Below are 17,648 nucleotides of genomic sequence, written 5' to 3' on the forward strand. Positions count from 1 at the left end.
CTGAGGAGGTCAGAAGAGGGCATCTTATCCCTGAAACTGGAGTTACAGATGGTTGGGACCCAACAGCTGGGTGCTTGGAACTGCACCTGGGTCCTCCTCAATAGACACAAGCGTTCTTAACCACTGAGCCCTCCAGCTTCCTGCCCCAAAGGGTCTTGTGTTTCCTTATTTGCTGTAGCAACACCCTTCTCCTGCCAGCAGACAGGCTGGAGGGGTGACGAGGAAGCATTGGAGCCAAGGCTTTAGGATAGGCCCTTTTGCTTCTGCGGGTCCAGGGGTCTTTGGTGTGACCTTGGGCCTCATAGGAGGCCTGCTTGCATAGAAACGACCAGTGGCTTTCCCCAGATGGCATGATCCAGGGAAAAGGTTTCTCTGAGCTTTTGCTTCCCCATCTAATCATCAGACTGGTTGATACAACACAAGTGTATATACCTGCCATGCCCTGAGATTGCCTCTCGAAGCCCCTTAATGCCCACTACCATGAGCAAAGCCTCAGAGTCCAGACAAGAACATAGCCTCTTTCTGTCACCAAGGACATACATCCATGAAACACATCTGGAGGCTGATGAGAAACCTTTCTTCATAATTCAGAAGCCTACAAAGCTGTGATCCCAGCACCTGGGCGGATGAGGCAGGGGGATTGATGTAGGTGCCAACTTGGGCTTCAGATCAGAACCATGCCTCAAAGAACAAAAAGCCGATCATCTGTGAACACCTGTGTCAGGCTTCCAAGGCTGGCTAATGAGGCTGTGTGATAAGGTGGTGGAATTGAGAGCCAGCTGGAGCCTAAGCTATTCCACATAAGCAAAACGAGCTTCCTACCTGTGCACCCTATTTCCTGTCAATGGGGACCACAGGGTAACTTCCAGAGTGAGCTGTCACTTCTCTAATGGACCACTAGGATGCTCCCCCAGCTCCCTTTTCCCCCTTTATCCATAGAGCCTATCACCTATATAATCAATGAGAATTTATCTATGCACATATTACACTCAGTAGAATCTATGTGTCGGTCTCCATGGCTTTCCCTTCTTCCCATCTCTTGAGCAATGCCTGGCACATAGTAGGTATACAGGTCTATGCCCCGAGGGCTGACCAGGTGGATGGCAATGAATCTCAACGTTTGAGAATTGGGCTTTTGAGAAACTTGTTCTCAGACAGGGCCACTACCTGCTCAAGGTCAGGTTGCACATTAAATCTCAACATTAGCCATTCCTCCTCACAAGCCATAATGTTGTGGCTGGATTTTGTCCTGAGTGGAGTAGCTGAGAGTCCATATTCCCATCCCAGGAGAGGATGGGCAGGCCCACGCCCACATGCACACCACTGTGCTCCCTGCCTGAGATCTCACCTTCGGAGATGGCTGTTCTGTCAGCATCACTGTCTCCTGTTTGCTTAGTTTTACCCCTGCCAGGATTGACAGAGTTCAGGGAGAGACTAGACCAGCCACACCCTTGCTACTTAAAGTGTGGTCCTCAGCCAACAGCTTCAGTACAGGAGTGTGTGTGTGTGTGTGTGTGTGTGTGTGTGTGTGTGTGTGTGTGTGTAAGATGTGGTACAATATGTGCTTAGCATGTTCAAGGGCCTGGATATAAATTCCAACACAGAGGCACATACAAAAAAGCAGAGAATGTTCCTTCTCAGAATCTGCCTTCCACCAGGATCTCCATGTGGCCTGTGGACATGAATGTTCCATGAGGCAACAGCAGCCAGCTTTAAGGTGTCCTCTCCTTCTTCCTCCTCCCTCTTCCCCTTCTTCTTTCCCTTACCTCTCCTCTTCCTCCTTCTCTCCTCTGTTCTCTCCCTCCTCTTCCTTTTCCTCCTCCTCTCCATCCTCTTCCTCCTCTCTTTCTCTCATTACTCCTCCTCTTGGTAGTAGTTAACCTCCTTCACCACCTTCACTGGATTTGGAATCCCTAGAAAACACACTCCTGGGAATGTCTGTAAGGATGTTGGGCATGGCTATAAGGACGCTGGGAATGTCTATGAGGATGCTTCCAGAAGATTTACCTTAGGATGCAGGACCTACTCTGAAATGATGTGGCTGAAATCCTAGGCTGAATAACAAGGGAAGAAAAGAGAAAGAGCGAGCAACTGTATTTTCTGTTTTCCCTGACCACAGATACAGTATGACCATACATCCTTGCAGTCTTCTGCACTGTGATGGTCTGCACCAGATGAGAGCCAGAAGGAAACCTTCCTTGTGTTGCTCTTGTTATCACTTAGTCAAAGCATGGAGAAAAGCAACTAAATCTAACCCTGCCCCCTCCAGTTTCCCCTCCTCTCCTTCCTTCTGTCTGTTTTTTGTTGTTGTTGTTGTTGTTTTGTTTTGTTTTGTTTTTTGTTTTGGCACAGGGTCTCACTTTGTAGCCCAGGCTAACCTGAAACCCACTGTGAGTCCAGGCTGGCTTCAAATTCATGGCAATCTTCCTGCCTTAGTGTCCTAAGGCATTTTCCCGCTGTGTCTGGCCGGGGTTCTCTTACTATATACAAAACAAAAGTTTACAGTAACTTCCTAGGATTTGTACCCAGCAGAGTAAACAGTAAAGGGCTGGAGAGATGGCTCAAGCACTTCGGAATGCTGGCTACTCCTGAGGAGGACTCAGATTGAATTTCCAGCACCCATCTGACAACCCAGAACCATCTGTAACTCCTGTCCCAGGGGATCCTACACTCTCTTCAAGCCTCTGCAGGCACCAGCCGTATGGTACACAGATACGCTTGAAGACAAAACACACAGGAAATAAATGATTCTTTTTAAGTTCAAGGGCAAGAAGTTTGAGGTCAGTCTGGGCTACATGAGGCTTTGTCTCAAAAAATAAAATTAAACTTAAAAAATAAGGTAAAGTAAAGGCGCTGTATATCTATGGTCAAGTTTCCAGTTGCTGTCAAATTTAGTTGCCACCACAACAGGGGAGGGAGGTAGTTACAGCTTGTGCTGCGTTGTATAAAGGACACAAGTTGGGCACCCTAGTGCATGCCTGTGATCTTAGCACACAGGAGGAGGCAGGAGGATGACAGCTTTAAGGCCAACCTGGGCTATAGAAATGAATACACAACTTGGAGACAATGGAGCATGTGGCCAACGCCACATATCACGGGGATGCTCTCATTCGAAAGAGGAACTGGTTTTCAAGTCCAGGGCTTTTAACTAGAGCAGAGGTTCTCAACCTGTGGGTCGCGACCCTTTTGGCAACCCTCTATCTCTAGAATGTTCACGTTATAACGCACAACTGTAGCAAAATTACAGCTACAAAATAGCAATGAAAATAACTTTAGCGTTGGGGGTCACCACAACATGAGGAATTGTATGAAAGGGTCTCAGCATTAGGAAGGTTGAGAACTGCTGGGCTATTGTCTTTATCATTTTGAATTAGGTGTCCAGGTCAGTGGCTTATGGAAGACCTCAGCCACGTAAAACTCTAGGAAACCTGTGGGCTGTTCCTCCCCTGCCATCTCAGAGAGCTGTCCTGGTCCTCTGACGCCTTGATGCCCTGGAGATATATCTGAGCCCTTCTTGGCTCAGTGCCCTCCCCAGCAGTCCACACTGTCACAATCTAGAGTGTGAACCCCAACCTGAGAACAGGACTTCTCAGGGTGTTCCCAGGCTCTCAGAAGACTCCACATACCCAGGCTCAAGAATGGGGGCCGTGAGATGCTCTCTAACTTTAGAGATGGGGGTGCTGAGTTCCTGAGAGACGGTGTGCAGGGGGCCAACGTCAGAGCTGGAAAGAGGAGAGAATGCCCAGGTTTCCGGCTCCCTGTAAGGGTTCTATGGCTGTCACGGACTTCTTGCTTCGGTCTCTCCTGGTGGCTGCTATCCAGCTCTGCAGCTGGATGGAGTCAGCCATCTGCGCCCTCTATTGTCATTTATAAATGCAGAGAATGGCGCTGCCCTGCTTCCTTGGGGAGAGCTTGCTAATAAGCATTTTAAGGCTTTTAGAGTGAAATGCTCCTCAGAGGCTGTCAGGCTCCGGGAAGACATCCCACTCCTGCCTGGGACTCAGCCTCCCTGCAAAGGAAGCCTCCCTCCTCCATTAAACACACACGGCAGAAGTCAGCAGTGTGGGGTCTTGCCATCCAGAGAGATCGCTTTCCCTACCCTGAGGATTCTGAGCCTTTTCAAACAGGGCAGCTACCTGATGGCTTCTTTGCCCTAGAGGCCCCCACCCATTTCCAGCCAGGGAGAGAGGCTGAGTCTCCCTCTGGAGATGCCTGGCATCCCCTCTACAGAAGAGCTGCCCCACAGGGCACTGTTTGGCTTAATGCCAGCCCTCCTCCTGGGCACTAATTAACTCTGCTGGGCATCTCAGAAGACACCTGCAGTTATGCCAGGAGTACATGTGCCAAGCCAGCGCAGACCTTGTGTGGCCCATCAACACCAGTGAGTCTCCCACTGGATGGGTGCTGGGCTGGCACACACTGTAGTACTGACAAGGGGTCTCTGCCCTTGGAGGATGTTATGCGCTGAATGATGTCCCCCCATCCTACTCCCAGCTGAATATTTGAAGATAGGACCTGTGGGGTTTGATTCCCTAGGGATAAAATCAGTAAAAAAACAAAAAAACAAAAAAAAATTTTTTTTTTTTTCTGAGACAAGGTCTGTTTGTGTAGTCTTGGCTGTCCTGGACTAGACTCATAGACCAGGCTGGCCTTGAACTCACAGAGATCTGCCTGCTCCTGCCTCCCTGAGTGCTGGGATTACAGGCATACACCATCACATCAGACTTTTTTGTGTTGTTTTCAACACAGGGTTTTGTGTGTGTGTGTGGCCCTGGAACTCCCCTCTGTAGATCAGGCTGGGCTTGAACTCACTCATTGAGAACCACCCGCCTCTGCCTCCCAAGTGCAGAAGTAAAGATGTGCACCACCACTGCCTCGCTGGCTAAAACATACATCTTTAATCCCAGTAGTTGGAAGGCTGAGGCAGGAGGATCTTATATTTGAGACTAACCTGGGCTACACAGTGGGATTTTTGTCTCAAAAACAAAGAAAAAAATTGCAAAAGAGCTGAGGAAGTGCTCAGTTGGTAGAGTGCTTGCCTGAACAGAAAGCCCTGAGTTCTGTCCCCAGCAGGACATAAAGCAGGTGTGGTAGCCCTCCCCTATAATCGCAGTACTAGGGAGATGGAGAAAGGATGGGAAACTCAAGACTGCATATTGAGGTGCAAGCCAGCTGAGCTATGTGAGACCTTGTCTCAAAACAATAAATAAGTAAAGTTAAAAACAAAGAAAACACCGGCGGTGGTGGGTGGCTCACGCCTGTAATCCCATCACTCAGGAGGCAGAGGCAGGCGGATCTCTGAATTTGAGGCCAGCCTGGTCTACAAAGAGAGTCCAGGACTGCCAGGGCTACACAGAGAAACCCTGTCTTGAAAATCAAAACAAAACAAAACAAAAAAAGACTTGAGAGTAGAGAGCAGTGGATGGGGGAAGGGGTGCTTGATGGACAGGTGAGAGAGGTAGACAGGACTACCAGGCAGGGGCACAGCATAGAGGCAGGCGGAGAAATGAAGAAAAGCTAGGCGTTCGTTGAGAGGCGTGTTCCGTGGTGGGAGGGAGAAGTTGGATTGGAATTGGAGAGGTGGACCCGATAAGGTCAGAAGGAAGTTGTCAGGTTTATGTCAGGCATCCGGAAGCCTCAAGGAAAAGTGAGCAGGGTGGGGCACAGTGACAGTCACCATTTTGGAGGATCAAGGATGTTTGTTTGGCGAGTGACTCACGGGTAAGAACGGGGTAAGAACATCTTTTGCTGTTTTTAGAGACAGGGTTTCACTTTTTCACTTTGTAGCTCAGGCTGGCCTGGAACTTGCTATGTCGACCAGGCTGGCCTGGAACTCAGAGATCTGCCTGCCTCCACCTCGCTAGTGCTGGGATTAAATGAGCCAATACTGCCTAGCTGAGTGCTGGGATTTAAGAAGGTAGGCACCACCGCTCCCAGCTTGTTTCCGGTCCTTAAATTCCCAGGTGTGATTCTAATTCGAGAGTGCTGGTCTCCAGAAGTTACAAAAGAGAACAAACCTGGACTCCTGATAGAGGAAGGAGCGGTCCACGCGCTTTCTTTCATTGCCTGAGAACCCAAGGTTCTTCATTTGCGTGGCAGATGTAAAGTGTGGTCTTCCAAGCGTCTGACAGGGCCTGGGGATGGCCAGGGTGGTGGGGTGATGGTCCGACAGGGCGGGGAGGGGCATTAATTGAGGACTATATACTGGGCAGAAATGTGTTTCCCTCAGAACCTCTTCACAGATGCAGAAACTCGGGCTCCTGCAGATATGACACTTGCCCAAGCATCTCTGGAGAGTGCCTGGTCTGCTCTACTTGATTGGGAAGCCAGGGTCATCCATCAGACATCTTGTCCGCGTTCACTGGGGAGAGCTCACTGGCCCCTCTCCGGGGGTCCCTTGTACGGAGTGACAGTGAGCCTGTTCCGGAGGGGCAGGCAGAGTCCTGGCTGTCTTGGTGGGTGAGTGCGGGGCAGGCTGGGCTCCAGCCACGTAAAGAGTGGGGACAGAGGCTGGTGTGTGTCCGCCAGAGCTGCGGCGGGTGCCGCCCGCACTTTGGAGGGTGCGGGGTCCGGGGGAGAGTTTGCGCGGGGGGCGGGGGGAGGAAATGCGTGGGGCGCCCTCGCTCGGCCGCACAGGTGTGCCGGGTGCCATGGAGACGGCGCCGCGCCAGCCCCCTCCTTCCCTCTGGCCCCGGAGGAGCTGGGCTGGCGGCAGAGTCCGGTGGACCGCTCAACTGCGAGGGCGCTGCACCCCGGACCCCAGGGAGTAAGCGCCCCCATCACGCCCGCCAGCAACCGAAAAGAGGGACGAGGGTAGGCCCCCCAGACCACTTTGCCCCAGCTCACCTACCCGAACGTGCCCGCCTCCATTGAAGAGTGTCCCGAAGCAGACAGTATGGAAGGTGAGTGACACTGGAGTCGGGGGTCAGGGTGGGGTGGGCTATAGACCCAGGAGCGGGGCCAGGGGTGGGGGTGGTTAGGCAAGAAGAAGAAAGAGGCATTGACTATTGACTACCTTGGCGGCCAGAGACCCAGCGTGTGTGTGTGTGTGTGTGTGTGTGTGTGTGTGTGTGTGTGTGTGTGTGTGTGTGACAGAGAGACAGGCAAACAGACAGACACACAACACACAGATGCAAATATCCTGAGAGAGGGACAGAGATAGATCTGAGGGTGCCTCTGTGTTCACGGGTTTCAGAGAGGGGAAAGACCTGTGTGTGTGAGAGAGAGACAGAGACACTGAGAGAGACAGACAGAGAGACTGATAGAATGATGTGGGGGTGCCTCTGTGCCCAGGGTGTGTGGGGCGTGTGAAGAGGCGCTGACATCTCTGTGTCCATGGTGTATGTGTGTGCATATACCATGGATACCATCTCTCAGCCGGAAACGAGGGGTTTTTGTGACCAGGTGAGGATAGTTTAGGTACTAGCTTTAGAGAACTGTTGCCAACTTAGCTGGCCGGCTGGGCCAGGGAGAGGAATGGAATCCGAGAGGAGGTGGTCTCCGTGATGCCCCTAGGAAAGGACCCAAACTCCCAGCCTAGGAGGAAGGATAGCCCAAGGCTTAGGAAACTTCTGGCTTCGGCTGCACCAGGCGAGGGTCCAGACCCCTCTCGGTCCACGTGAACAAAGGGAGCTATATTTAGTTTAAGAAACTAGAGGCCTCAGAGCTGGTCCACTGGCTTGCTGGGTGTCTCTGAGATGGTGTCGAAGCCTTTCTGTACCAATGACCACCCAGCCGAGTGAATAGAGGAACTTAGACGCAGTAGGGGCCTCTCAGGCTGGGGTGGGGGAATGAGACAGGATGTATTGAACAGACTCATACCAGTCATGGAGAGCTGTTGAAAGTGAGTAACTGCGAGGGTCACCGTCAGAAATACAAAAGGGGGTTTTAATAGGAAAGCTTGTGAGGTGCACTGGCAGCCTTCCAGTGAGCTCGGGTTTGAAAAGCACACATGGACAGGAGATGCCGGGAGGGATGCGCAATCCAGAAGGAAGCTGGAAGACTGGTGGGAGCTGTGAGAATGATCGTTCTCAAAGCGCTGAACCCTCAGTGAGCAGAGAGAGCAGAGTGTTCTGACAAGTCTCCTCAGGGGTAGGGGCTTGCGGCAGGGGACAAACAGTTTTGCTTCTGCCTCAGCTGAGCAGAAGACCAAAACCCCAGAAGGGTGTAGTGGAAAGAAAGCACTGAGCCACCTGCCAGTGAGCTCACCCTTCCAAACCTGGACGCATAACATCCCAGGGACCTAAAGGCAGTTGCAGATATAATCGCTGCTGGAGAGGAAATTACAGCAAATGAACGAAAAGAAAAGAAAAAGCCCTGAAGATGGGCACATGTCCTGATTTCCAAAAAGTGCGAAAAGATAATTTCTGAAACCCACTAAACTGCAAAATGAAATTCTGACCTCTTAGTGTGCCAGAGAAAATTATTGAACGCGGAGTGAACGTTTGAGAGAACACGGCTCGGGTGCCGCTTTGCAGAGAAAGCCATCCCACGCTCCTACAAAGACCCAAGTATGACCGTGTTCACTTAGACACTGGAGACTGAATTAACTGAAAGATAAGGCACACTGGCAGTGATGTACTTTAAAGAAGACACTTAGGGGCCTGGGTGGGCTGAATGATCCAAGAGTGAAGATGTGAGTTCAGTCCCCAGCATGGGAAGAAGGAGAGGTAGACCGACTGTTCAGGACTGTATTTATTGACATGGAGATGTGTCATCGACAGTGGACTGATTATGCTATGTGAATCTATATTAAGAAGACATTAAATGAGTATTAAAAGGCAGATTTAGAATGCATGCAGAATAATCCCTTCATGCAGTTACGTAGTTTTATTACTGGCTATCTATCTATCTAATCTATCTATCTATCTATCTATCTATCTATCTATCCATCCATCTATCATCTATCTATGAATGAAACTCATATCCAATGATGAATCTGATGAGAGTCACTAGTGTCTCCTTTGGATTCTCTGGTTTCAGAGGCATCCCCTAAGACAAGGATTTAGGAATAGAGAGCTCATTTGGGAACTGCCTCAGAGAAGCAGAGGTGAGAGAGCAAAAAGAAAAAAGGAGGAGGGCTGGGAGTGTAGGCCAGGTGGAAGAGTACTTACCTAACATTCAGGAAGCCCTGGGTTCTATCCCCGGCAACTCATAAAGTGGACTTGCTAGTGACTAGCTGTAATTAATAGCTATAACCCCAGCACTTGCAGGGCAGAGGCTACATAGCAGGTTCAAGGCCAGCCTGGACTACAGGAGAAGGAGCTCCGGCTGCTGCTTGTCCCTCTCTGCTGGTTGAAGGTTAGTCTGCTTTATAAATCTGAGTTGTTTCTGCTTTGGCTTCAAAAAGCAAAGCAGAGAGAGATCCTGGGTACAGACAGGATGGGACCACTGGCTATTCAGCTGACGTTCCAGTTGACGTCTCCAGGGTAAGGGGTTATAGTAGAAAGCAAGCAAACACATTATACCTGCAGGTGTACCCCAGGGCGTTCCCATTTAGAGCTGGGGCTGGAACTCAGCAGGCAGGCAGTTGCCTGGCATGCCTCATGCTCGGGGTTTGAGCTCTAGCTCAGCAAAACACACACTGAGTTCCAGAAAGAAAGAAAGAAAAAATAAAAAAGAATCTAGTGTTCATTAGGGGCCTATGTAAGAGCAAAGTACTCTAAATTTCCTGTCTCGGGCTAGGTTTTTGGGAGGTAAACAGATGAATTATAGCACTTTTACGTGAACTTTCATGCAACACTTAGCATTGATAAGAGGACTTCAGGGTGACAGCAAGAGGCGTCATTAAAGCTTGACAGCAATCTCTGGGTGCCGGAAGGAAGGAGGGAAAGAAAAAGCATGCCTATCACATCTGCAGCTAGGGGCTCAAACAGCCTGAAGGAAACACACTCAGGATTTAAGGACCTGGGCAAATGGCTCAGTGGGTAAAGGGCTATGGCACAAGCCTGCACTCTTGAGTTCAGACTCTCCTCACCCACCACCCACGTCAAAGCCAGAGCAGGAGGTGTCTGTAATCTCAGTGCCTGGAGGAGGGAGGGAGGGAGGCAGGAAAGGGAAGCCATGGTGTGGTGATGCATGCCTTTATTCACAGCACTGAGGAAACAAAAACAGGCAGATCTCTGGTTCCAGTCCAGCCTTATCTACATACATAGCAAGTGCCAAACCAGCCAAGGCTACACAATGAAATTCTGTCTCAAAAATAAAAGAAAATTGATAGCTAAAGGAAGATACCCAAAGTTGAACTCTCATCTCCAAGTGTGTGTGTATAGAGGGTAGAAAGAGAATTTTTTTAATGTATTGTGTCTGTGTGTGTGTGTCTCTCTGTGTGTGTGCATGCTTGTACACGTGGGATGCATGTCATAGCTGTATGTGGAGGTCAAAGGACAACTTTGCCAAGTTAGTTCTCACTGTCCACTTCTTCTTTATTCCTTCCTTTCCTTTTTTTGTTTTGTTTTTTTTTTTTAAGAGGGTTTCTCTGTGTAGCGCTGACTCCTAGACTCACTTTGCAGACCAGGCTGGCCTCAAACTCGCAGCAATCTGCCTGCCTCTGTCTCCCTGAGTGCTGGGATTACAGGCGTGCGCCACCTGGTTGCTTTTTCTTTCTTTTTAACAGTCTCTCTCTATAAAGCCCTGGCTGTCCTAGAACTTGCTGTGTAGAGCAGGGTGGCCTCACACTCACAGAGATCTGCCTGCTTCTGTTCCCCAAGCACTGGGATTAAGGGTGTGGACGGCCACAGTTCGCTCTCACTGTCCTCCTTTACCCGGGTTCCAGAGATCAACTCAGGTTGCCAGAGTTCTGTGCAAATGCCTTTACCAGCTTTCAAGCCTCAGAGGTGGAATTCTTGAGTAGCCAGATCAGAACTGTGCTGAGGAAGGGCACTCTGGGGCCTCAGAACCCTCCTACCAACCCCTGAAGACAGATACTGCAACTTGGAGAGCCTCTGCCTCAGTCCTGGAGGATGCATGAAAGGCTGCTCCCACCCCAGAACAGTGGCTTTTCCTGGCAGACCGTGGCAGCCTTCACAGCTAGCCTGAATGAGTTGAGATACTGAGGGCTGTAGTTCAGTTGTTAGAGTGCTCACATAGCATTCAGGAAGACCTGGGTTCAGTCCCCAGCACTGACTAAAACTGGGCTGCACAGCACATACCCACAATCCCAGCACTAGGAGCAGGAAGATCAGAAGTTCAAGGTTATTTCTTCACTGCACATAGAGTTTGAAGCTAACCTGGGCAACATGAGACTGTCAGAGACGGACAGAGAGACAGACAGACACATACACACACACACACTATTTTCACTTTGCCAATTGTCTTGGCTCCAAAACAAACCAGCAAACAACTCAGAAAGGTCTGGGCTCTGGGTGCCTGGGGGGTCCTGTGTCGGCAGCTGTTCAGTGCTGAGTGAGGGAACAGAAAACTGAGCATTTTGTCAGTGGAACATGGTTAGTCTCCACCAGTTCTTCTCTGACACAAACATGAAAGACGCAAGTTCAACCTCTGCTCCTCTAGTCTTTTGCTGCTCTCATTAGCAACAGAGATGGTGCTGGGAGTTAAGGTCTGGCCTCTTTTGAAATGCAAATGCTTCGGGGACTCAGCCTGGAGAACTGTCCTGAGTCATTTCCTCAACCAGAGAACAAGTTTATTGAAGTCATTTTTTTTTTCCCCAAGACAGGGTTTCTTTGTGTAGCCCTGGCTCTCCTGGAACTCATTTTGTAGACTAGGCTGGCCTCGAACTCACATAGAACCGCCTGCTTCTGCCTTCCCCTGGTGCTAGGACTAAGGGCATGCACCACCATGCTCTGCTTGTGTTCCCTCTCTCTTAAGTGGGACATACTGTAGCTTCTATGATGAGATGTTCTCTATGCTTTGTTTTTGGGGTTTTGTTTGTTTGCTTTTATATGTGTGTTTTTTACTTTGGGGGAGTTGCAAGGGATATGAGGGGATAGGGAGATGAGTGGGACTCAGGTGCATGATGTGAAACTCACAAAGAATCAATAAAAAGTTAAAAAAAAAATATATTTACAGAGTTCCAGGACAGCCAAGGCTATACAGAGAAACCCTGTCTCAAACCCCTTGCTCCACCCCAAAAAAATCAAGCCACATTTAATTATGTGTGTCTATGCATGGGTATCTACATATAAGGGCAAGTTCCCCCCACCTGGGGCCAAAAGAGAGTGTCAGATTCCCTGCAGCTGCAGCTCCAGACAGCTGTGACACACACACACACACACACACACACACACACACACACACACACACACACCACACAACCCCGTGTGGGTGCTGGGAGCCCAACTCACACTTCTGCCCTCTGCTGAGCCCATCGAAGATCCTAAACAAGATCCAGCTGACAAGTGAGAGAAGAAACCCACTTGGGACAGGGGCACTGAAGCTCTGGGTGCTGGAGTGTGGTGCAGGAGAATAGATCCCAAAAAGCTAGGCTGTCTTCATTGCTCCTTAGCTGAGCCCAGGGTAGCTCTGCTCCTGCTTCTGACCAGGCTGTGCTTTCTTTTGTATGCTTTGAAACAAGGTTTCCTGTAGCCCAGACTGGCCTCAAACTCACTATGTAGCTGAGGATGACCTTGAGCTCTGGACCCTCCTACCTTCACCTACACTGTGAGATTACAGGGATGAACCCACATACCTGCCTCCCGGTGATATTAAACGATTCTTATAGTATTCATGATATCAGACATACTCGGGCATCAGAGGCCCTCTCCTAATTAATCAGGGAGTCCTGATTGGACACTGGAGGGCTCTACGGGTAGCCTAATGGACTCAAAGAGGACAAGAAACCGGGAGATGGCAGAGCTGGAGCAAAGGCTCAAACTCACAACATGTCCCCCAGCTCATCTGATGGATCATGAGTCCGGAGGGGCAAAATCAGTGTAGCACCCTGGATTCTGAGACCAAATCTCTTTGGCTTTGAGCTTTGATGTTCCTGTGAAATAAAAGAATTTTTCTTTCTTGGTCAGAGGTAGTTTGATCCTGCATAAGATACGTGTCAAAAACTGGCAGAGTGATGCACACCTGTAATTCCAGCACTTAAGATTCGGAGGAAGAAGGATCAAGGGCAGCCAGGTGGCATGAGAGCAGCAACATTCACTCACCATCTCTGTGTCCTAGGCCACCCACTAGACAGCACTAGTGTTTGAAGCAGAACAAGGCACAGCTCCAGCCCTAAGATGTGTCCAGTGTAGAGGAAGGACGCAGCCTTCTCTATGGAGCTGCACTAGGAAGTGGACTAGGGTAAGCAGTGTGGCTGGCGTTGAGAGATTGAGCAGGCTGACCCAGACGCAGCGGTCACCACAGAGTCTAGACAGGAAACTGGAGCATGCTCAGCCTGACCTAGAGCAGCACGGAGGATGGCAACCTCTGTCCCCTTTAAGTCTCTTCCACTTCCACGGACCTTATGAAAAAAGAAGTTATTTTATATGACTGTCTGCATGTATGTGTGCCTGGTGCCCACGGACGCCAGAAGAGGACAACAGATGCCCTGGAACTAGAGTTGCAGATGCTTGTGAACCCACTTGTGCATGTGCTGGGAACCAAACCCAGATCCACACTGAGAACAGCAAGTGCTCCTAACCACTGAGATACGCACTTTCTAAAGTTTGGAGCGCCTTTCAATGGGCTGAGGGAATATGCTTAATCTGTCAGATATGAGCAACTCAGGTTCCAGAAGTAAAGGACTTGAAAGGATATAAATGTTGATGGGTGAAACAGCACGAGTGCACACACACACACCAAGGAGTTTGTTTGTTTTTTGTCTTTTTTTTGGGTGGGGGGCAGAAACAAGGAATGAAAAGCCAGGTTAGCCAGGTGGTGGTGGCACACACCTTTAATCTCAGAACTCAGGAGTCAGGGGCCAGAGGATCTCCGAGTTCGAGACCAGCCTGATCTACAGGGATAGTTCAAGGACTGTAAGGGCTACACAAAGAAGCCTGCAGGTTTAGCTTTGTCGCCAAACCTACTTTATTTAGGGTTCTTAAGCACCTTTCCCTTCCTTCCAAACTCCCTGTACCCCCAACCTTAGGTAGGAGATTAATTAGTAGGGAAAAGGGCTGTAGACCTCTTTTATCTTCTTCCTGATGATCAGGGTCATGGATCCTTAGGGGATTACCAGACTTAGTTTTCCGGACACCAGCAGTCTAGTCCAAGGGCCAACATGAAGCAGTAAAAGCCAAAAGACTCAGTTGGGTTGCCTGGAGAAGCTCTCTGGAACGCTTCTCTCTGCAAAACCAAGTGTCAGAGCACAAATATCAGCGCAGCGATATTGATCCAAAAAGCCATGGCTCGCTCTGCCTGGGCCTCTATGTATGTCCTCTCCTCAAAGTCCACCCACGGATATTCTCAACTGGCCAAAGTCACGCCCCTTGCACATGAGAGGTCACAGCAAAACATCACGTGCCCTCTTACAAGCCAGCCTGGGCAAAACATCATGTGCCCAGTTTGCAGCAGAACATCACATGACAAAACTCTGTCTAGAAAGAAACCAGAAATTTCCGCTTCAGAAACCCTGTCTTAGAAAAGCAACACCAAAAACAAAAGAAAAAATGGAAGGAAAGGAAGGGAGGAAGGAAGAAAAGAAAGAAGGAAGGAAGATCCGGTGTTTTTAGCCAGAAAGCAGGGAAGAAACAGCTGCTTGAGAGTTCTGCCAAGCCCATTTCAGAAGGAGTGGGTTCATTATTCAGTTGAACCACTAGATGGGGACTGGGCTCTGGGAAAGTGTGTACCCAGGGGACCCAAGGTAAGCCCTTTCTTATATAACTTTTCGGGAGGGTCAGGTGTCCTAGAATGACATATGGCTTTGCTATGGGGAAATGCATGATTTGGGGGCACTGGAACTTGGGAAAGCTGGCTCACTTGCTCTCACTTAACCAAGATGGACAAGGGATTGCAAAGACCGGAAGTGAGGAACTGGATTGCAGCGGGGAGAGCTGGAGAATGTGGGCTTGGGAGAGCAGCGGAATTATAACACACCCTCTTGCCAGCGGCTCTTGACTTCCTTGAGAACAGTTCCAAGCAAACTGCTCCTCACTGTGGCCCTCTGTGCTTCCTGCCAGGCAGTGAATGCCATCAAGAAGCAAGCCATAGCTGGGCAGTGGTGGCACATGCAGAGGCAGGCAGCTCTCTGTGAGTTCGAGGCCAGCCTGGTCTACACAGGTAGTTTCAGGCCAGCCAGAGCTACATAGTGAGACCCTGACTTAAACAAACAAACAATAAAAAGAAGCAAGTCTGAAGGGTGTAGTTGGCAGAGAGCCCACCTAGCCTGCTTAGAACCCTGGGTTTGATTTTCCACCCCCCCCCCCCCCCCCCCCCCATAAACCGGGCAGGTAGAACATCAAGTTTAAAAGTTCAAGGCCATCCTTGACCACATAGGGGTTCAAGGCTAGCCTGGCTACTTCACAAAGCAACTATGAGCTGGTGACTTATTTAGGGTCTCTATTGCTGCAACAAAATACCATGACCTAAAAGCAGGTTGGGGGAAGGAAAGGGTTTATTTAGAGTATACTTCTGCACTGTAGTCCATCATGAAGGGAGCCGGAACAGGAATCGGGCAGGATGCTGGAGGCAGGAGCTGATACAGAGGCTGTGGAAGAGGTCTGCTTACTGGGTTACTCCTCAAGATTTGCTCAGCCTGCTTTCTTATAGAAACCAGGGCCACCAAGCTAGGGATGACACCACCCACAATGGGCTGGGCCCTCCCCCATCAATCACTAGCTAAGAAAATACTTTACGGCAGGATCTTATGAAGGCATTTTCTCAATCAAGGTTCCCTCATTTCAGATAACTGTAACACAGTTACAGCTGGTGAAGGGCTTTGCTACCAGACCTAATGCCCTGTAGTGGATTCCCCAAACCTACACAGTGGAAGGAGAGAGCTGTTGTCTGACCTCCAGAAGTGCACACAGCACTGGAGTATATACACACTAACTAAACATAAGAAGCATTTTTAGTTAGCTGTAAGTTATAGTCCCAAGCCACCTCTTCAAACCAGGCTGCCGTCCCCAAGTCCTCTTACAATGGATGAGTGACAGTCACTGGCTACCAGCTCCTAGGCCAAGTTCTTTGACCCCTAAAAAGTGCCCTTACCTGTTGAGAGGCAGTGGGTTGTGAAGACAGAAACAACAAGGCCTACTCTGCTCTTCCTGCCCTGTCCCTATCTTTGGAGTGCTGAATTTGGACTCTGCAGACCCCTCCTCAGAGGCCCAGGATGACCCTCCTCAGTCCCCTTTTCTTAGCCAAGATGCTGAGGTTACAAGCAACAGACGCCGGTGCCAGCTAACTTGACCAATTAGAAACCTGTAGGAAGGGGCTTGAGTGGTCATCCAGTGGACAGAAAAGCTGGGTTTGCTAGGACCCACAGTCAGAGCCAAAGCAGCCAACCAACCAACCAACCAACCTTTCATTGGCTGTCATTTGGCTAGGGTTGGGTGCACACTTTCGGTTGACAGTCCCTCAAATGCTACCTGTAGGGAGAAGGGCTGGCTGCTCCAGGGAAAACTCGCTGCTCCAGGAAGAGAGGGGGTTAACGAATACAGAGTGGCCAGCGCCGCCTGTGCTCACTGCTCCCCTGAAAGTGAGTGCTCTGTTTAGTGAGGATCCAACACATTCAAAGGCCATAATTGCCTTCTGGACAGGAATCATTTCATGCCGGATCAAGAGAAAGCCCCAGAAAGCCTTAGAAAGCCTCTGCAAGAATGCATCAAAATACATCAAAGGCATGACCCCTGAATGTTTAAGCTTGGCACTGAAGGGCAAAGTCAGTGACTCTCAAATCACTAGGGACTCATCAGCGGAGCTTTTAAAGAGAGAGAGTATTCCCAAATGCCATCTCCAGATCTGGGTCCTCAGGGAGTAAAGGGGATGTAAAATCAGGGTGATTGTGCTGTGAGTAGGAAAGCCACTGACACCAGTATTTTATCCCATGCTGCCATTTCCCTGAGATCAGAAAAGTCAACGTGAAAAGTTAAATGAGCGCCCCCTCCCAAATCATCAGAGGAAATACTACCCCGATGGACAAATACCGTCATTAAAAAAAAAATATCATTCGCAATTTGCATAAACACACTTTATACGGAGTAGAGATACACAGTTCACGTTTATACTGTTTTGTGATAATCGGAACCCGAGGTCAGTGTTTCCCCCATGCCACCAGACCGTCTACACATCATGAAAAACTGAAGTAGAGGCAAAGGCCGGTTGTGCCTCCATCTGAAGTCTCCCTGACTGGTGCGCCGCCCCGCTGTGCGCAGCCGCACTCCAAGCTGCTGGAGCACCGCTGTCTTTGCCAGTCTGGCTGATGGAAAGGTTATACCGAGTTATTTTTAAAGGGCATCTCTCACATTGCCAATGAGTTTGAACTTTTTGTTTCGTGTGGCTATTAGCCATCTGCCCTGTGCTGTCTCTCTGCCTTTGGCAGCCGATAGCGTGGCGTTCTTCGGGATTCCAGGGTCGGGGTCCACCAGTCGGCTCACAGAGGGTTGTATTGAATGGGTATGGGGCCCGAACTCCTATGTGTTACCAGGACAAACCAGAAGGTGGCGCCAACGATCCTGTCGCGAACTCCGGAGCACACCTAGACCTGCATTTTGCTTCTTGTTCACAGGTCTTTGAGGCTTGCAGGCGGGCACGCTGAAAGT

At 49.8% G+C, this 17,648-nt stretch overlaps 1 protein-coding gene across 1 annotated transcript in view; it reads left to right on the forward strand.

Moving 5' to 3' along the window:
* The first annotated feature begins 6,805 nt into the window (after positions 1-6,805).
* Npffr1 (neuropeptide FF receptor 1) overlaps positions 6,806-17,648 on the forward strand; it is a 32,464-nt gene continuing 21,621 nt past the window's right edge. Inside the window, exon 1 of the mRNA XM_055599020.1 lies at positions 6,806-6,902. Within this exon, the coding sequence (XP_055454995.1) occupies positions 6,896-6,902 (7 nt within the window). The 5' untranslated portion in view covers positions 6,806-6,895. The remainder of the gene's footprint in view (positions 6,903-17,648) is intronic.

The sequence above is a fragment of the Psammomys obesus genome, unplaced genomic scaffold (genome assembly GCF_907164565.1).
Source record: "Psammomys obesus unplaced genomic scaffold, mPsaObe1.curated_primary_1811, whole genome shotgun sequence".
NCBI classification, from domain to species: Eukaryota; Metazoa; Chordata; class Mammalia; order Rodentia; family Muridae; genus Psammomys; species Psammomys obesus.